Here is a 20,388-nt window from a genome sequence, read left to right as displayed (position 1 = left end):
GCTTTTTAAATGGGAATTTTGTAAATTTTGGCCTAAAAATCCAGGATTTTGGGGGGATATTTTTGAATTTTTAAGATGTGGGTGGAGCCTCCACCTAAGCCCCGCCCACAGCCACGCCCACTCCCATATTTGGGCATATTTTGGGTGTTTTAAATGCAATTTTTTTTATTTTTTGTTGGAAATTTTGAGAATTTTGATTAATTTTGGGGAAACTTTGGGAAAATTTTGGGAAATTTTGGAATTCGCACCTGGGGGGCGGAGCCTGTGCTTAGCCACGCCCACTCCCATATTTGGGCAGATTTTGGCCGTTTTTAATGCAATTTTTTTTATTTTTCGGATGGAAATCTCAGGATTTTGATGGAAATTTTGGGGAAACTTTGGGAGAATTTTGGGAAATTTTGGAAATTATGCCTGGGGGCGGAGCCTGTGCTTAGCCACGCCCACAGCCCCGCCCACTCCCATATTTGGGCCTATTTTGGCTGTTTTTAACGCAATTTTTTTTATTTTTCGCGTACAAATCTCGGGATTTTGATGGAAATTTTTGGGAAATTTTGGGAAATTTTGGGATTCACGCCCAGGGGCGGAGCCTGCGGCGGAGCTCCGCCCACAGCTGCTCCCGCTCGCGCCGGGCCCCGCCCAGGGCCTCGCGGTTTTCGGCCGCTCGCCGCGCCAGGTACGGGACGGTCACTTCGGGGGGTCCCACCGGCACCGACTTGTACACCCGGAACCCCCCAGAGGCTGCCGGACAGCGCGGGGGTCACTCGGGGTCACTCGGGGTCACTCGGGGGTCACTCGGGGGTCACTCGGGGGTCACTCGGGGTCATTTGGGGTCATTTGGGGTCGTTTAAGGGGATTTTGGGGGATTTTTTAGGGATTTTTGGGGGATTTTTGGGGGATTTTGGGGGATTTGGGGTCACTCAGGGGTCACTCAGTGGTCAGTGGTCACTCAGGGCTTACTCAGGGGTCACTTAGGGGTCACTCAGGGTCATTTGGGGTCATTTGGGGTCAGTTTGGGGTAATTTTAGGGGTTTTTTGGGGGATTTTTGAGGCCTTTTGGGGGATTTTGGGTCACTCAGGGGTCACTCATTGGTCACTCATTGGTCACTCAGGGGTCACTCAGGGGTCACTCAGGGTCATTCGGGGTCATTTGGGGTCACTCAGGGTCAGTTTGGGGTAATTTTAGGGTTTTTTTTAGGGATTTTTGAGGCATTTTGGGGGATTTGGGGTCACTCAGGGTCACTCAGGGTCACTCGGTCACTTGGGGTCAGTTTGGAGTCATTTAAGGGGATTTTTGGGGATTTTTGGGGGGATTTTGGGGGGATTTTGGGGGATTTGGGGGATTTGGGATCACTCAGGGTCACTCTGGGTCATTCAGGGGTCACTCAGGGGTCACAGGGGTCACTCAGGGGTCACTCATTGGTCACTCAGGGTCACTCAGGGTCACTCAGGGTCACTCAGGGGTCACTCAGGGGTCACTCAGGGGTCACAGGGGTCACTCAGGGTCACTCAGGGGTCACTCAGGGTCACTCAGGGGTCACTCATTGGTCACTGGTCACTCAGGGGTCACTCAGGGGTCACTCAGGGGTCACTCAGGGTCACTCAGGGTCACTCAGGGTCACTCATTGGTCACTCAGGGTCACAGGGGTCACTCAGGGGTCACAGGGGTCACTCAGGGGTCACTCAGGGTCACAGGGGTCACTCAGGGGTCACTCAGGGTCACTCAGGGTCACTCAGGGTCACTCAGGGGTCATTCAGGGGTCACAGGGTCACTCAGGGGTCACTCAGGGTCACTCAGGGGTCACAGGGGTCACTCAGGGGTCACTCAGGGGTCATTCAGGGGTCACTCAGGGGTCAGATTGGGGTCACTCGGGGTCACTCAGGGTCACTCAGGGTCACTCAGGGTCACTCAGGGTCACTCAGGGTCACTCATTGGTCACTCAGGGTCACTCAGGGTCACTCAGGGTCACTCAGGGTCACAGGGGTCACAGGGGTCACTCAGGGTCACACAGGGGTCACTCAGGGGTCACAGGGGTCACTCAGGGTCACTCACCCAGCGCCAGGCTCAGGCTGTCGCCCATCCCCCGCAGTTGCCCGAAGCAAACGGAGCCGGGCGGGACCCGCGACATCCTGGGGGGGATTTTGGGGTCAAATCGGGGCTTTTTGGGCAAAATATGCCCAAAATAAAAAAAAAATTTAAAAAATGAACCCAAAATTGAATAAAAATTAACAAAAATCCCAAAAAAAATTCCGCAAAAAAATTCAGAGAAAAATCCCAAAAAATCCCCCCAAAATTCCCCAAAAAAATCCCCAAAAATTCCCAGAAAAATCCCAAAAATTTCCCCCAAAATTCCCAGAAAAAATTCCCCAAAAATTCCCAATAATTCCCAAAAAATTCCCCAAAATTCCCAACAAGTTCCCAATAAATTCCCAATAAATCCCAATAAACCCCAATAAACTCCAATAAATCCCAATAAATCCCCAATAAATCCCAATAAATCCCAATAAATCCCAATAAACCCCAATAAATCCCAATAAACCCCAATAAATCCCCGATAAATCCCAATAAATCCCCAATAAATCCCCATAAATCCCAATAAATCCCCAATAAATTCCCAATAAATCCCAATAAATCCCAATAAACCCCAATAAATCCCCAATAAATCCCCAATAAATCCCAATAAATCCCAATAAATCCCCAATAAACCCCAATAAATCCCAATAAATCCCAATAAATCCCAATAAATCCCAATAAATCCCCAATAAATCCCCAATAAATCCCAATAAATCCCAATAAATCCCAATAAATCCCAATAAATCCCAATAAATCCCAATAAATCCCAATAAACCCCAATAAATTCCCAATAAATCCCAATAAATCCCAATAAATCCCAATAAATCCCCAATAAACCCCAATAAATCCCAATAAATCCCAATAAACCCCAATAAATCCCAATAAATCCCAATAAACCCCAATAAATCCCCAATAAATCCCAATAAATCCCCGATAAATCCCAATAAACCCAAATAAATTCCCAATAAATCCCAATAAACCCCAATAAATCCCAATAAATCCCAATAAATCCCCAATAAATCCCAATAAATCCCAATAAATCCCCAATAAATCCCAATAAATCCCAATAAATCCCAATAAACCCCAATAAATCCCAATAAATCCCAATAAATCCCAATAAATCCCAATAAATCCCCAATAAATCCCAATAAATCCCAATAAATCCCAATAAATCCCCAATAAATCCCAATAAATCCCAATAAATCCCCAATAAATCCCAATAAATCCCAATAATTCCCAATAAATCCCCAATAAATCCCAATAAATCCCCAATAAATCCCAATAAATCCCAATAAATCCCAATAAATCCCCAATAAATCCCAATAAATCCCCAATAAATCCCAATAAATCCCAATAAACCCCAATAAATCCCAATAAATCCCAATAAATCCCAATAAATCCCAATAATTCCCAATAAACCCCAATAAATCCCAATAAACCCCAAAAATTCCCCAATAAATCCCAATAAATCCCAATAAATCCCAATAAATCCCAATAAATCCCAATAAATCCCAATAAATCCCAATAAATCCCAATAAATCTCCAATAAATCCCAATAAATCCCAATAAATCCCAATAAACCCCAATAAATCCCCAATAAATCCCAATAAATCCCCAATAAATCCCAATAAATCCCAATAAATCCCAATAAATCCCAATAAATCCCAATAAATCCCAATAAATCCCCAATAAATCCCAATAAATCCCAATAAATCCCAATAAATCCCCAATAAATCCCAATAAATCCCAATAAATCCCAATAAATCCCAATAAATCCCCAATAAATCCCCTATAAATCCCAATAAATCCCAATAAATCCCAATAAATCCCAATAAACCCCAATAAATCCCAATAAATCCCAATAAATCCCCAATAAATCCCAATAAATCCCCAATAAATCCCAATAAATCCCCAATAAATCCCAAAATCTCCCATTTTTCCCGTTCCCGCTGACCCTCGGAGCGCGGCCATGGCCGACTCCTCGTTGTGCGTCGCCACCATCAGCGCCAGACCCGGGTCGGGCCGGGCCAGAGCGGCCAAAACCAGCGCCAGGCAGCGCTCGTAGCTGGGGGAGAGAGACACAAAATCGGCCTAAATTCACCCAAAAGTCACCCAAAAATTCAGCCAAAATTCACCCAAAATTCACCCAGAAATCACCCAGAAATCACCCCAAAAATCGGCCCAAATTCACCCAAAATTCAACCAGAAATCAGCCAAAATTCACCCAGAAATCACCCAAAATTCACCCCAAAATCGGCCCAAAAGTCACCCGAAATTCACCCAGAAATCGGCCAAAAGTAACCCCAAAATCACCCAGAAATTCACCCAAAATTCACCCCAAAAATCACCCAAAAATCCGCCAAAATTCACCCCAAAATCAGCCCAAAAATCACCCAAAATTCACCCAAAATTCACCCCCAAAATCACACAAAATTCACCCGGAATTCACCCCGAAATCACCCCCAAAATCGGCCAAAATTCATCCCAAAATCACCCCAAAAATTGGCTCAGAAATCACCTAAAAATCGGTGCAAGTTCACCCAAAATTCACCCCAAAATCGCCTCAAAAATCACCCAAAAATCGGCTCATAAATCACCCAAAATTCACCCAAAAATCACCCAAAAATTGGATCAGAAATCACCCAAAAATCACCCCAAAAATCGGTGCGAGTTCACCCAAAATTCACCCAAAAATCGGCTCAAAAATCACCCAAAAATCGGCTCATAAATCACCCAAAAATTGGCTCATAAATCACCCCAAAATCACCCCAAAATTGGCCAAAATTCACCCAAATTTCACCCAAAATTCACCCCAACATCACCCCAAAATTCACCCAAAATTCACCCAGAAATCGGCCCAAATTCACCCAAAATTCACACAGAAATCACCCCAAAATCACCCAAAAATCGGCCCACAATCACCCCAAAAATCGGATCAGAAATCACCCCAAAATCGCCCAAAATTCACCCAAAAATCGGATCAGAAATCACCCCAAAATAACCCAAAATTCACCCAAAATTCACCCCAAAATCACCCCAAAATCACCCAAGTATTGGATCAGAAATCACCCCCAAATCACCCCAAAATTGGCCCAAACTCACACAAAAATCACCCCAAATTCACCCAAAAATTGGATCAGAAATCACCCCAAAATCAGCCAAAATTCACCCAAAAATCACCCCAAAAATCGGTGCGAATTCACCCAAAATTCCCCCAAAATTCCCCCAAAATTCCCTCCAAAATTACTCCAAAATTCCCTCCAAAATTTCCCAAAGCTCCACCAAATTTTCCCAAAAGCTATTCCAAATTTCCCCAAAATTCCCCCCAAATTCCCTCTACATTCCCTTAAATTCTCCCATACTTCCCCCAAATTTTCCCAAAATTTACCCCAAATTTCCCAAAAATTCCACCAAATTTTCCCAAAAATTCTCTCAAAATTTCCCCAAAGTTATTCCAAATTTCCCCAAAATTCCCCCCAAATTCCCTCTACATTCCCTTAAAATTCTCACATAATTCCCCCAAAATTCTCCAAAATTCCCCCAAAATTTCCCCAAATTTTCCCCAAATTCCCCCAAAATCATTTCAAATTTCCCACAAAATTCCCACAAAATTCCCACAAAATTCCCACAAAATTCCCCCAAAATCCCCCAAAATTCCCCCAAAATTTCCCCCAAAATTTCACTGAAATTCCACCAAATTTTCCCAAAAACTATTCCAAATTTCCCCAAAATTTCCAAAAAATTCCACCAAAATCCCCACAAAAATTCCACCAAAATTTCCCAAATATTACCCCAAAATCCCCCCAAATCCCCCCAAATTCCCGTACCTGGCCGAGGTCTGCTCAGGTGTGTCCCAGGTGGGGGCGGGGCGGCCGCGCTCCCGGGCCCGCCCCTGCTCCTGGGCCAGGTAAGCCCCGCGCACCAACTTCACCCCACAGCGCAGCCCCGCCCCCCGCACCTGCGCCAGGTGAGCCCCGAGCAGGGACTCCGTGTCCTGGGGGGACAGGTGTGCCCAAAATATACCCAAAATATACCCAAAATATCATCCAGGTGTGCCCCACCTGCGCCAGGTGAGCCCCGAGCCGGGACTTGGTGTCCTGGGGGGACAGGTGTGCCCAAAATATACCCAAAATGTGCCCAAAATATCACCCAGGTGTGCCCAGGTGAGCCCCGAGGAGGGACTCCGTGTCCTGGGGGGACAGGTGTGCCCAAAATATACCCAAAATATACCCAAAATATACCCAAAATATCCCCCAGGTGTGCCCCACCTGCGCCAGGTGAGCCCCGAGCCGCGACTCCGTGTCCTGGGGGGACAGGTGTGACACAGGTACCCCCAGGTGTGCCCAAAATGTGCCCAAAATGTGCCCAAAATATCCCCCAGGTGTGCCCAGGTGTGTCACAGGTACCCCCCAGGTGTGCCCAGGTGAGCCCCGAGCCGGGACTCCGTGTCTTGGGGGGACAGGTGTGCCCAAAATATACCCAAAATGTGCCCCAGGTGTGCCCAGGTGTGCCCAGGTGTATTTAAGTGGGCCCAGGTGTGCCCCAGGTACCGCAAAATGTGCCCCAGGTGTACCCAGGTGTGCCCCCGGTTTGCCCAAGGTACCCCAAAATGTGCCCCAGGTGTGCCCAGGTGTGCCCCAAGCCGGGCCTTGGTGTCCTGGGGGGGACAGGTGTGCCCAAAATGTGCCCAAAATGTGCCCAAAATATACCCCAGGTGTGCCCAGGTGTGCCCAAAGTGTGCCCAAAATGTGCCCAAAATGTGCCCAGGTGTGCTCCAAGTACCCCAAAATGTGCCCCAGCTGTGCCCAGCTGTGCCCAGGTGTGTTTTTACCCCCCCAGGTGTTCCCAGGTACCCCCAAAACCCCCCAAAATCCCCATTTTCCACCCCATTTCCACCGGGTTTTTTTTGCCCCGCCCCTCCCAGGTGCCCCCAGGTGCCCCCAGGTGCGCCCAGGTGCCCCCAGGTGCCCAGGTGCGCTCACCCTCAGGTAGGCCTGCCAGGTGTACCAGACCCAGGGCCGGGGCCCCGCCCGGTTGTGGCGCCAGATGAGGCCGCAGGTGAGGCAGGTGAGGGCCGGGTTCAGGTGGGACAGCTCCGCGTCCACCAGCACCTGCACGCCCCCGGCCACCGCCGCCTGCGGGCACAGGGGTGTCAGGGGTGCCCAAAATACCCCCCAGGTGTGCCCAGGTGTGCCCAGGTGTGCCCAGGTGTGCCAGGTGTGCCCAAAATATCCCCCAGGTGTGCCAGGTGTGCCCAGGGGTGCCCAAAATACCCCCCAGGTGTGCCCAGGTGTGCCCAGGTGTGCCCAGGTGTGCCCAGGTACCCCCAGGTGTGCCCAGGTGTGCCCAGGTGTGCCCAAAAAATCCCCCAGGTGTGCCCAGGTGTATCTCAGGAACCCCCAGGTGTATCCCAGGTGTGCCCAGGGGTGCCCAGGTGTGCCCAGGTAAGGAAATTGGGACAATTTTGGGAGATTTTGGGTTATTTTGGAGGCAGGAAATGAGAATTTGGGGGTCGGGGCCATGCCCAGGTGTGCCCAGGTGTGCCAGGGGTGCCCAGGTGTGCCCAGGTGCCCCCAGGTGTGCCCAGGTGTGTTTTGGGTGTGCCCAGGTGTATCTCAGGTGTGCTCAGGTGTGCCCAGGTAGGGGAATTGGGACAATTTTGGGACATTTTGGGTCATTTTGGGGCAGGAAATGAGAATTTGGGGGGTCGGGGGCGTGTCCCAGGTGTGCCCAGGTGTGCCCAGGTGTGCCCCAGGTGTGCCCAGGTGTATCTCAGGTGTGCCCAGGTAACCCCAGGTGTGCCCAGGTGTGCCCCAGGTGCCCCCAGGTGTGCCCAGGTGTGCCCAGGTGTGTTTTGGGTGTGCCCAGGTGCTCCGGCCCCGCCCCCTCACCTGCACCACGCGCTGCAGCCGCCCCAGGCCCCGCCCCAGAGCCTCGTTCTCGTCCGGGCTCAGCCAATCGAGCGCCGGCGCCTGAAAAGGGGGCGGGGCTTCATCAAAGGGGGCGTGGTCACTGGGAAGGGGGCGGGGTTATGTAAAATGGGCGTGGCCTGTCCCAAAGGGGGCGGGGTTTGTTAAAGGGGGCGTGGTTACCTGCCCGTCCAACATGGCCGCCACCTCTTCCGGGCTCAGCCCCGCCCCTTCCGGCTCAGCCAATCGGAGCGCGATTTTCTCCTGGGGGCGTGGCCAGGGAGGGGTGAGCTGCCCCATAGATTTAATCCTGCCCCATAGATTTAATCCTGCCCCATAGATCCCGATCCTGCCCCATAGATCTGCCCCATAGATCCAAATCTGCCCCATATATCCCAAATCTGCCCCATAGATCCAAATCTGCCCCATAGATCCCAATCCTGCCCGATAGATCCCAATCCTGCCCCATAGATCCAAATCTGCCCCATAGATCCGAATGTGCCCCAGAGATTTAATCCTGACCCATAGATTTAATCCTGCCCCATAGATCCCGATCCTGCCCCATTGATCTGCCCCATAGATCCCAAATCTGCCCCATAGATCCCAATCCTGCCCCATAGATCCCAAATCTGCCCCATAGATCCCGAATCTGCCCCATAGATCCCAAATCTGCCCCATAGATCCCAAATCTGCCCCATAGATCCAAATCTGCCCCATAGATTCCAATCCTGCCCCATAGATCCTAAATCTGCCCCATAGATCACAGCCCTGCCCCATAGATCCCAAATCTGCCCCATAGATCCCAAATCTGCCCCACAGATCTCCTGCCCCACAGATCCCACCACACCCCTGCCCCATAGGTCCCTGCCCCATAGATCCCCCTGCCCCACACATACCCCTGCCCCACAGATCCCACCGCACAGATCCCACCCCACATCTGCCTTCCCCACACATCCCCTGCCCCATAGACCCCATAGACCCCACATCCCCACCCCACACCCTGCCCCACAGATCCCACCCCACAGATCCCCCTGCCCCACACATCCCCCTGCCCCATGGACCCCACACCCTGCCCCACATCCCTGCCCCACACCCTGCCCCATAGATCCCGCCCCACAGATCCCCACCCCATAGACCCCACACCCTGCCCCACATCCCGCCCCACAGATCCCCCCGCCCCACTCACGCAGAGCCGTGGGTCCAGCAGCGCCGTCAGCTTCAGCCCCATAGACCCCATACCCCTGCCCCACACCCTGCCCCACAGATCCCACCCCATAGATCCCCCTGCCCCACAGATCCCTGCCCCACAGATCCCCTCTGCCCCACACCCGCCCCACTCACGCAGAGCCGTGGGTCCAGCAGCGCCGTCAGCTTCAGCTGCATCGCGGGTTCGGGGCCCGCGGCCGCCGCCAGCCCCACACATCGGAGCGCCGCCCCACAGTTCTGCTGCAGCCGCGCCTCCCTGCCCCACAAGTGACCCATAACTGCCCCACAAGTGACCCAGAACTGCCCCATAACTGCCCCACAAGTGACACTGAGAGCCTCCCTGCCCCACAAGTGACCCAGAACTGCCCCACACATCGGAGCGCTGCCCCACAGTTCTGCTGCAGCTGCGCCTCCCTGCCCCACAAGTGACCCCAAACCCCACAAGTGACCCCAGAACTGCCCCACAAGTGACCCCAGAACTGCCCCGTAAGTGACCCCAAAACCCCATCAATGACCCACAAGTGACCCTAAAACCCCATCAGTGACCCATAATTGCCCCACAAGTGACCCTAAAACGACCCACAAGTGACCCCATAACTGCCCCATCAGTGACTCCTACACCCCATAAGTGACCCCAAAACCCCATTAGTGACCCACAAGTGACCCCTACACCCCATGAGTGACCTGTAAGTGACCCATAAGTGACCCCAAAACCCCATCAGTGACCCACGAGTGACCCATAAGTGACCCCAAACTCCTCCCTGCCCCACAAGTGACCCCCGAGCACCATAAGGGACCCCGAAACTGCCCCACAAGTGATCCCAAACTCCATCAGTGACCCATAAGTGACCCCAAACCCCATCAGTGACCCACAAATGACCCACAAGTGACCCATTAGTGACCCCAAAACCCCATTAGTGACCCCGAAACTGCCCCACAAGTGCCCCCAAAACCCCATAACTGCCCCATAAGTGACCCCAAACCCCCATAACTGCCCCATAACTGCCCCATTAGTGACCTATAAGTGACCCCAAAACCCCATAACTGCCCCATAAGTGACCCCCACACCCCATTAGTGACCCATAACTGCCCCATAACTGCCCCATTAGTGCCCCCCACACTCCCCCAGTGCCCCCTGCACCCCCCAAGTGCCCCCATAACTGCCCCATAATTGACCCCATAACCGCCCCACAATTGACCCCAAAACCCCATAATTGCCCCATAACTGCCCCATAAGTGCCCCATAAGTGACCCCAAACCCCATAACTGCCCCATAAGTGCCCCATAAGTGACCCCAAACCCCATAACTGCCCCATAAGTGACCCCATAACTGCCCCACAACTGCTCCATCAGTGACCCCAAACCCCCACAACCACCCCACAGCCGCCCCCCAAGTGCCCCCCAAGTGCTGACCCCTGTCCGTGGGGCGCGTCCCCCTCCAGGGGCAGCGCCAGCAGCGGCCGCAGCCCCCGGGCCCGGAGCCGCCGGCCCAAAACCGCCACGGCCGTGGGGCTGAGCCCCACAGCGAAGTGACCCCACAGCGACACCGAGAGCAGCAGCCGCCAGAGGCGGCGGCCCAGAGCCCGGCGGGACAGCAGCAGGAACTGCGGGGAGAGGGGGGAAATTGGGGGAAATGGGGAAAAATGAGAAAAAATTGAAAAAAAATGGGGAAAATGGGTAAAATGGGGATAAAATGGGGGAAAATCGGGAAAATCGGGAAAAAAAAACGAAAAAAATTGGGGGAAATTGGGGAGAAAATGGGGAGAAATGGGGGGAAATGGGGGAAAAAGGGGGAAAATTGGGAAAAATGGGGGAAATGGGGAAAAAATGAGGAAGAATGGGGATAAAATGGGGGGAAATGGTGAAAATTGGGGGGAAATTGGGAAAAAATTAGGAAAAAATGGAGGAAAATGGGGGAAATGGGGGAAAATGGAGATAAAAAGGGGAAAATGGGGGGAAATGGGGAGAAAATGGGGGGAATTGGGAAAAAAATGGGGGGAATGGGGGGAAATTGGGAAAATATTGGGAAAAATTGAAAAAAAAGGGGGGAAATAGGGAAAAATGGGGAAAAAATGGGGGAAATGGGAAAAAATTGGGGATAATTGGGAAAAAATTGAAAAAAAATTGAAAAAAAATAGAAAAAAAATAGGGGAAATGGGGGAAAATTGGGAAAAAATGGGGCAAAATTGGGATAAAATGGGAAGATATGGGGAAAAATGGGGGGAAATGGGGGAAAATAGGGAAAAATGGAAAAAAAAAGGGGGAAAAATGGAGAAAATGGGGGAAAATGTGGAAAAATGGGGATAAAGTTGGGGGAAATGGGGGGAAATTGGGGAGAAAATGGGGGGAAATGGGGGGAAATTGGGGGAAATGGGGGAAAAATTGGGAAAAAATAGGAAAAAATGGGGGGAAATGGGGGGAAATTGGGGGAATGGGGGAAAAATGGGGAAAAATGGGGAAAAATGGGGAAAATGGGGAAAAATGGGGAAAAATGAGAAAAAATTGAGTAAAATGGGGAGAAATGGGGAGAAATGGGGGGAAAAGGAGAAAATGGGGGGAAATGGGGAGAAATGGGGGGAAATTGGGAAAATATTGGGAAAAATTGAAAAAAAAGGGGGGAAAATGGGGATAAAATGGGGGGAAATGGGGGGAAAATGGGGGGGAATGGGCAGGAAAATGGGGGGAATGGGGGAAAATGGGGAAAATTGGGTAAAATTGGGAAAAATTGGGAAAAAATTGAAAAGAATTGGGGGAAATGGGGAAAAATTGGGAAAAAAGTAAAAAAAATGGGGGAAAATGGGTGGGAAATGGGGGGGAAATGGGGGAAAATGGGGGAAAATGGGGAAAATTGGGGGAAATTTGAAAAAAAAGGGGAGGAAATAGGGAAAAATTGGGGAAAATTTGGGAAAAAATTGGGGAAAACGTAAAAAAAATGGGGGAAATGGGGAGAAATTTTGGGGGAAATGGGGGGAATAAAATGGGGAGAAATTGGGGGAAATGGGGGGAAATGGAGTTTCTCTATGGGTCAGGGCTCTGTCTATGGGGTGCTGCCCCCCACTTGTGGGTCTGTCTCTGGGTCTGTCTCTGGGGCAGGGCTCTGTCTATTGGGCAGGGCTCCATCTATGGGTCTGTCTATGGGTCAGGGCTCCATCTATGGGTCTGTCTCTGGGTCTGTCTATGGGTCACAGCTCTCTCTATGGGTCTGTCTATGGGTCAGGCTCTCTATGGGGCCCGCCCCCCACTTGTGGGTCTGTCTATGGGTCTGTCTATGGGTCAGGCTCCATCTATGGGTCAGGGCTCTGTCTATGGGGCAGGGCTCTCTATGGGGCAGGGCTGTCTCTATGGGTCCTGCCCCCCACTTGTGGGTCTGTCTATGGGTCTGTCTATGGGTCAGGGCTGTCTCTATGGGTCCCGCCCCCCACTTGTGGGTCTCACCGCCTGGGGGTCGCGCTGCAGCCGGGGGTGGGCGCACAGGCCGAGCACCAGCAGGGCCCGGAGCAGCTCCCCCCAAGTCAGCACCGCCAGCGCCCGGCCCTGCCCCAGCTGCGCCTGCACCTGCCCCACACGCCGCCCCATAGAGCCCTCCTGACCCACAGATCCCTCCTGACCCACAGATCCGCCCATAGATCCCTCCTGCCCCATACGCCGCCCCATGGAGCCCTCCTGACCCACTGATCCCTCCTGACCCACAGATTCCCCCATGGAGCCCTCCTGACCCACTGATTGCCCCATGGAGCCCTCCTGACCCACACGCCGCCCCATGGAGCCCTCCTGACCCACTGATCCCTCCTGACCCATAGATCCCGGCATAGATCCCTCCTGCCCCACACGCCGCCCCATGGAGCCCTCCTGACCCACTGATCCCTCCTGACCCACAGATCCCCCCATAGAACCCTCCTGACCCATAGATCCGCCCATAGAGCCTCCCTGCCCCATAGATCTCGGCATAGAGCTTCCCTGACCCATAGATCCACCCTTAACCCCTCCCTGTCCCATAGATCCCCCCATAGATCTCCTCTGCCCCATAGATCCCCCCAAGGATGGTTTCTGCCCCATAGATCCCCCCATAAATCCCCCCACAGATCTCCCCATAAATCCCCTCAGGGATGCTCCCTGCCCCATAGATCCCCCCATAAATCCCCCCATAGATCTCTCCTGCCCCATAGATCCCCCCATAAATCCCCCGATAGATCTCCCCTGCCCCATAGATCTGCCCTGCCCCATAGATCTCCCCTGCCCCATAGATCTCCCCATAAATCCCCCCATAGATCCCCCCATAAATCCCAAGGACCTCCCCTGCCCCATAGATCTGCCCTGCCCCATAGATCCCCCCATAAATCCCCCCATAAATCCCTCCAAGGACCTCCCCTGCCCCATAGATCCCCCCATAAATCCCCCCACAGATCTCCCTATAAATCCCAAGGACCTCCCCTGCCCCATAAATCCCCCCATAGGTCTGCCCTGCCCCACAGATCTCCACAGGGACCCCCCCATAAATCCCCCCAAGGACCTCCCCTGCCCCATAGATCCCCCCATAAATCCCCCCATAGATCCCCCCATAAATCCCAAGGACCTCCCCTGCCCCATAGATCTGCCCTGCCCCATAGATCCCCCCATAAATCCCCCCATAGATCGCCCCATAGATCCCCCCAAGGACCTCCCCTGCCCCATAGATCCCCCCATAGATCCCCCCATAAATCCCCCCATAGATTGCCCCACAGATCTCCCCTGCCCCACAGATCTCAGCAGGGACCCCCCCTGCCCCATGGCGGCGCCGGGAAGGCCCTGAGGGAGGTGGGGGAGGGAATTTTATCCCCCACCCCCCCCCGAGTCACTCATTAACGCGGTTAATTAGTGAGGGATTAATGAGGGGCACAGCCGCCCCTCCCCCCCCCGGTCACTCATTAACGAGGGTTTTTAATGAGTAATTAATGGCCGAAGGTTTTTGGGGGCAGGGCGCAGCCCCTCGTCGCTCATTAACCAGGGCTGATTGATTAATTAATTAATAATTTAAGGTAATTGATGCGTGTTTTTCATCTTTCACTTAATTAATTTTATGGAAATGGGGAGTTGATTATGGGGCAGGGGTTTGCTGCTCGTTAATAAATCGCTAATTAATAAGTAATCGTTTAATTAATTCATATTTGTATTAATCAATGAATTAATTTTATTAAAATGGGTGGGAGCAATGGGGCGGAATGGACGGGGAAAGTCACATCGCAGGGGGCGCTGTTAATTAATGAGGGATAATTAATTAAGGGTTTTAAAATTGTTGTTTTATTAAAATTGAGTTATGGGAGTGGAATTTGTGGATCAAACAAAATGGCGGGAAAACGTGAGGGGGAAAAAAGGCGGGAAAATGTGAAAAAAAAGGCGGGAAAACGTGAGGGGAGAAAAAAGGCAGGAAAATGTGAGGGGGAAAAAGGCGGGAAAACGTGAGGGGAAAAAAGGAGGGAAAATGTGAGGGGAGGAAAAAGGCGGGAAAATGTGAGGGGGAAAAAGGAGGGAAAATGTGAGGGGAGGAAAAAGGCGGGAAAATGTGAGGGGGAAAAAGGAGGGAAAATGTGAGGGGGAAAAAAGGCGGGAAAATGTGAGGGGATGAAAAAAGGCGGGAAAATGTAAGGGGGGGGGAAAGGCGGGAAAATGTGAGGGGGAAAAAAGGCGGGAAAATGTGAGGGGGGAAAAAAGGCGGGAAAACGTGAGGGGGAAAAATGGCGGGAAAATGTGAGGGGGGAAAAAGGCGGGAAAATGTGAGGGGGGAAAATGGCGGGAAAATGTGAGGGAAGAAAATGGCGGGAAAATGTGAGTGGAACAAAAAAGGCGGGAAATGTGAGGGGGGAAAAAAGGCGGGAAAATGTGAGGGAGGAAAAAAGGCGGGAAAATGTGAGGGGGGAAAAAAGGCGGGAAAATGTGAGGGGGGAAAAAAGGCGGGAAAATGTGAGGGGGGAAAAAAGGCGGGAAAATGTGAGGGAGGGAAAAAGGCGGGAAAATGTGAGGGAGGGAAAAAGGCGGGAAAATGTGAGGGGAGGAAAAAGGCGGGAAAATGTGACAGAGGAAAAAGGCGGGAAAATGTGAGGGAGGGAAAAAGGCGGGAAAATGTGAGGGGAGGAAAAAGGCGGGAAAATGTGACAGAGGAAAAAGGCGGGAAAACGTGAGGGGAACAAAAATGGCGGGAAAATGTGAGGGGGGAAAAAAGGCGGGAAAATGTGAGGGAAGGGAAAAAGGCGGGAAAATGTGAGGGGGGAAAAAAGGAGGGAAAATGTGAGGGGAGGAAAAATGGAGGGAAAACGTGAGGGGAGAAAAAAGGCGGGAAAACGTGAGGGGAAAAAAAATGGTGGGAAAACGTGAGGGAAGGAAAAAGGCGGGAAAATGTGAGGGAGGAAAAAAGGCGGGAAAACGTGAGGGGGGAAAAAAGGCGGGAAAATGTGAGGAAAAAAGGCGGGAAAACGTGAGGGGAGGAAAAAAGGCGGGAAAACGTGAGGAAAAAAGGCGGGAAAATGTGAGGAAAAAAGGCGGGAAAACGTGAGGGGAGAAACTTTGGGGCCACTTATGGGGCAGGGCCAGGATCTATGGGGCAGCCCCTGCCTAATGAATTAATTAACTCCTCATTACCATGCTCTTTAATAATTAATTTATTCATTTCCAGCTGTGGGACCCTTGATGGAACAGGTGAGGATCTATGGGGCATGTGAGGGATCTATGGGGCAGGTGAGGGAATCCATGGGGCAGGTGAAGGATCTATGGGGCAGGTAAGGGATCTATGGGGCAGGTGAGGGGTCCGTGGGGCAGGTGATGACTTTTTGCCCAGGTGAGTGAATTTGTAGAACAGGTGAGGATCTATGGGGCAGGTAAGGGATCTATGGGGCAGGTAAGGGATCTATGGGGCAGGTGAGGGATCTATGGGGCAGGTAAGGGATCCATGGGGCAGGTGAGGGATCTATGGGGCAGGTGAGGAATCCATAGGGCAGGTGAGGAATCTATGGGGCAGGTGAGGATCCATGGGGCAGGTAAGGGATCTATGGGGCAGGTGAGGGGTCCATGGGGCAGGTGAGGGGTCCATGGGGCAGGTGATGACTTTTTGCCCAGGTGAGTGAATTTGTAGAACAGGTGAGGATCCATGGGGCAGGTAAGGGATCTATGGGGCAGGTAAGGATCCATGGGGCAGGTGTGGGTCAGTAGTTGCCGCGCTCCTGCCGGAAGCCGCCCCGCCGCAGGTACCCGTCACCTTTGCGGTATCCGCCATCTTTCTGGTCTGCAGGACAAGATGGGACAGGTGAGAACGGGGCAGGGCTCAGGTGTGCCCAGGTAACCCAAAAACCCCCCAAAATCCCCATTTTTCACCCCATTTCCACCGGGTTTTTTTTGTTCTCTCCCTCCCAGGTGCCCCCAGGTGTGCCCAGGTGTGCCCAGGTGTGCTCACCTCTGAAGTACCCCCCGTAGGCGCCCTGCCGCTGGTCCAGCACCCGCTCGTTGTTCTCCACCAGGTTGCCCAACTTCTCGGCCAGCTGCAGCGCCAGGTTCTGCGTGGCCGTCGGCTCCGTCCGGTGCATCATCACCGTGGCCGTGGGCTGGTCCAGCGAGGCCTGCAGGTGTGCCCAGGTGAGACTCACCTGTCCTGCAGGTAACCCCCCCAAAAACCCACCCGAAATCGCTCCAAAACTGCCCAAAATAACCCCAAAATGGCCCCAAACGGGGTCACCCCATCATCACCGTGGCTGTGGGCTGGTCCAGCGAGGCCTGCAGGTGTGCCCAGGTGAGACTCACCTGTCCTGCAGGTAACCCCCCAAAAACCCACCCAAAATCGTCCCAAAACTGCCCAAAATCACCCCAAAATGGCCCCAAACGGGGTCACCCCATCATCATGGTGGCCTTGGGCTCATCCAGTGAGGTCTTAAGTGGGCCCAGGTGAGGCTCACCTGTCCTGCAGGTAACCCCCAAAAACCCACCCGAAATCACCCCAAAACTGCCCCAAACCTGCTCAAAATCACCCCAAAATGGCATCAAATGGGGTCAACCCACAATCACCGTGGCTGTGGGCTGGTCCAGCGAGGCCTGCAGGTGTGCCCAGGTGAGACTCACCTGTCCTGCAGGTAACCGCCCCAAAAACCCATCCAAAATCACCCCAAAACTGCCCAAAATCACCCCAAAATGGCCACAAACGGGGTCACCCCATCATCACCGTGGCCGTGGGCTGGTCCAGCGAGGCCTGCAGGTGTGCCCAGGTGAGACTCACCTGTCCTGCAGGTAACCCCCCCAAAAACCCACCCAAAATCGCCCCAAAACTGCCCAAAATCACCCCAAAATGGCCCCAAATGGGGTCACCCCACCATCATGGTGACCTTGGGCTCATCCAGTGAGGTCTAAAGTGGGCCCAGGTGAGACTCACCTGTCCTGCAGGTAACCCCCAAAAACCCACCCGAAATCACCCCAAAACTACCAAAAATCACCCCAAACCTGCCCAAAATCACCCCAAAATGGCCCCAAATGGGGTCACCCCATCATCGTGGTGACCTTGGGCTCATCCAGTGAGGTCTAAAGTGGGCCCAGGTGAGGCTCACCTGTCCTGCAGGTAACCCCTGAAAACCCACCTGAGATTGCCCCAAAACTGCCCAAAATTGCCCCAAACCCGACCAAAATCACCCCAAAATGGCCCCAAACGGGGTCACAGGTGACTCACCTGTGCTGCAGGTAACCCCCAAAACCCCACCTGAAATCCCACCAAAACTGCCCCAAATCTGCCCCAAAATCACCCAAACCGACCCCAAAATGACCCAAATTGAGCCCAAATTTCAAGTGACCCAAATTTGACCCAAAATCACTGAAATTGACCCCAAAACTGCCCCAAATGTGACCCCAAATCACCCAAATTGACCCCAAGTGACCCAAAACTCCCCAAAATTTAACCCAAGATTTGACCCAATCTGACCCCAGATTTGACCCAAAAACTGCCCCAAATTTGACTCAAAATCACCCAATCTGACCCCAAATTTGACATAAATCACCCAACTTGTTCCCAAATTTGACCCAAAATCACCCAACCTGACCCCAAATTTGACCCAAAATCACCAAAATTGACCCCAAAATGGCCCCAAATCTGACCCAAAATCACCCAACCAGACCCCAAATTTGACCCAAAATCACATAAACTGACCCCAAAACTGCCTCAAATCTGCCCCAAAATCACCCAAACTGCCCCAAATTTGCCCCAAAACCGCCCTAAATTGACCCCAAATCACCCAAATTCACCCCAAGTAACCCAAAACTCCCCAAAATGAGCCCAAATGCCCCAAAACTCCCCGAAATTAAACCCAAGATTTGACCCAATCTGACCCCAAATCTGACCCAAAATCACCCAATCTGACCCCAAATCTGACCCAAAATCACCAAAATTGACCCAAAAACTGCCCCAAATTTAACCGAAAATCACCAAAATTGACCCTAAAATTGACCCCAAAACTGCCCCAAAATCACCCAACCTGACCCCAAATTTGACCCAAAATCACCCAACCAGACCCCAAATTTGACCCAAAATCACCAAAATTGATCCCAAAACTGCCCCAAATTTGACCCAAAATCCCCAAAATTGACCCAAAACCGCCCTAAATCTGACCCAAAATCACCCAACCAGACCCCAAATTTGACCCAAGATCATCAAAATTAACCCCAAAACTGCCCCAAATTTGACCCAAAATCACCAAAATTGACCCCAAAATTGACCCCAAATCTGTCCCAAAATCTCCCAACACCACCCCAAATTTGACCCAAAATCACCAAAATTGACCTCAAAACTGCCCCAAATCTGACCCAAAATCACCCAATCTGACCCCAAATTTGACCCAAAAACTGCCCCAAATCTGCCCCAAAATAACCCAACCTGTTCCCAAATCTGACCCAAAATCACCAAAATTGACCCAAAAACTGCCCCAAATCTGTCCCAAAATCACCAAAATTGACCCCAAAACTGCCCCAAATCTGACCCAAAATCACCAAAATTGACCCCAAAACTGCCCCAAATGTGACCCCAAATCACCCAAATTCACCCCAAGTGACCCTAAACTCCCCAAATTGAGCCCAAATAACCCAAAACTCCCCAAAATTAAACCCAAGATTTGACCCAATCTAAACCCCTAAAATTTGACCCAAAATCACCCAACCTCATCCCAAATCTGACCCAAAATCACCAAAATTGACGCAAAAACTGCCCCAAATCTGACCCAAAATCACCCAAATTGTTCCCAAAATTGACCCAAAATCACCAAAATTTACACCAAAAACTGCCCCAAATTTGACCCAAAACCACCAAAATTGATTCCAAAACTGCCCCAAAATCACCAAAATTTACCCCAAAACTTCCCCAAAACTGACCCAAAATCACCCAATCTGACCCCAAATTTGACCCAAAACCCGCCCCAAATCTGCCCCAAAATCACCCAACCTGACCCCAAATTTGACCCAAGATCATCAAAATTAACCCCAAAACTGCCCCAAATTTGACCCAAAATCACCAAAATTGACCCCAAAACGGCCCCAAATTTGACCCCAAATCACCCAAATTGACCCCAAGTGACCCAAAATGACCCAAAATGAGCCCAAATGACCCAAAACTCCCCCAAATTAAACCCAAGATTTGACACAATCTGACCCAAAATTTGAACCAAAATCACCCAACCTGATCCCAAATCTGTCCCAAAATCACACAATTAGAACCCAAATTTGACCCAAAATCACCAAAATTGACCCCAAAACTGCCCCAAAACTGTCCCAAAATCACACAATTAGAACCCAAATTTGACCCAAAATCACCAAAATTGACCCCAAAACTGCCCCAAAATCACCCAATCTGACCCCAAAATTGACCCCAAAACTGCCCCAAATCTGACCCAAAATCACCCAACCTGTTCCCAAATTTGACCCCAAAACACCAAAACTGCCCCAAAACTGCCCCGAATTTGCCCGCGGGTGACCCAAACCGAGCCGGAAATGACCCCAAATCCCCCAAATTTCCCTTTTGACCCAAACCGGCCGGAATTTGCCCCAAAAGGCGCTCACCATCAGCTCCTCGTTGATGATCATCTTGCTGATGATGCCGTGCACCGTCGGCAGGTCCAGCTCGAACATGGCCGCCAGCGTCTCCATGCTGCCGGCCCAAAATCCCCCTTTTTCAACCCAAAATCCGGCCCTCTTACACCCAAAGTATTTCTT

The 20,388-nt window shown here is 51.5% G+C and overlaps 2 protein-coding genes across 9 annotated transcripts in view; both read right to left on the bottom strand.

Moving 5' to 3' along the window:
• Positions 1-404: 404 nt before the first annotated feature.
• PRODH2 (proline dehydrogenase 2) lies at positions 405-13,018 on the bottom strand. 4 transcript variants are annotated; one of them, XM_072936444.1, is made up of 11 exons: positions 12,881-13,015; positions 12,622-12,784; positions 10,600-10,790; positions 9,322-9,442; positions 8,164-8,244; positions 7,963-8,043; positions 7,054-7,206; positions 5,899-6,065; positions 4,026-4,136; positions 2,051-2,127; positions 443-738 (listed from the first exon to the last, which is right to left on the bottom strand). In XM_072936444.1, the coding sequence occupies exons 1-11, from the start codon at positions 12,994-12,996 to the stop codon at positions 569-571; spliced, it is 1,431 nt and encodes a 476-aa protein (XP_072792545.1). In that variant the 5' UTR covers positions 12,997-13,015; the 3' UTR covers positions 443-568. The 4 variants fall into 4 exon arrangements, with proteins under 4 accessions (XP_072792546.1, XP_072792547.1, XP_072792548.1 ...); XM_072936445.1 differs by lacking the exon at positions 5,899-6,065 and having other exon boundaries at positions 405-738; positions 12,881-13,018; XM_072936446.1 differs by lacking the exon at positions 4,026-4,136 and having other exon boundaries at positions 440-738; positions 12,881-13,017.
• Positions 13,019-15,805: 2,787 nt separating this feature from the next.
• Positions 15,806-20,388, bottom strand: part of EIF3CL (eukaryotic translation initiation factor 3 subunit C like) — a 43,068-nt gene continuing 38,485 nt past the window's right edge. For 3 of the 5 annotated variants that reach the window (XM_041719506.2, XM_041719507.2, XM_041719508.2), the window contains 3 exons: positions 20,236-20,323; positions 16,607-16,769; positions 15,806-16,438 (listed from right to left, as the gene is read on the bottom strand). In XM_041719506.2, the coding sequence (XP_041575440.1) occupies positions 16,359-16,438; positions 16,607-16,769; positions 20,236-20,323 (331 nt within the window). In that variant the 3' untranslated portion in view covers positions 15,806-16,358. Of the gene's footprint in view, positions 16,439-16,606; positions 16,770-17,335; positions 17,393-20,235; positions 20,324-20,388 lie in introns of those variants that run through there. The other 2 variants (XM_072936436.1, XM_041719512.2) reach the window with 2 other exon arrangements.

This window comes from Taeniopygia guttata, chromosome 16, assembly GCF_048771995.1.
Source record: "Taeniopygia guttata chromosome 16, bTaeGut7.mat, whole genome shotgun sequence".
NCBI classification, from domain to species: domain Eukaryota; kingdom Metazoa; phylum Chordata; class Aves; order Passeriformes; family Estrildidae; genus Taeniopygia; species Taeniopygia guttata.
The sequence above is the reverse complement of the archived record's forward strand: the minus strand, read 5'-3'. Positions and strand labels throughout refer to the sequence as shown.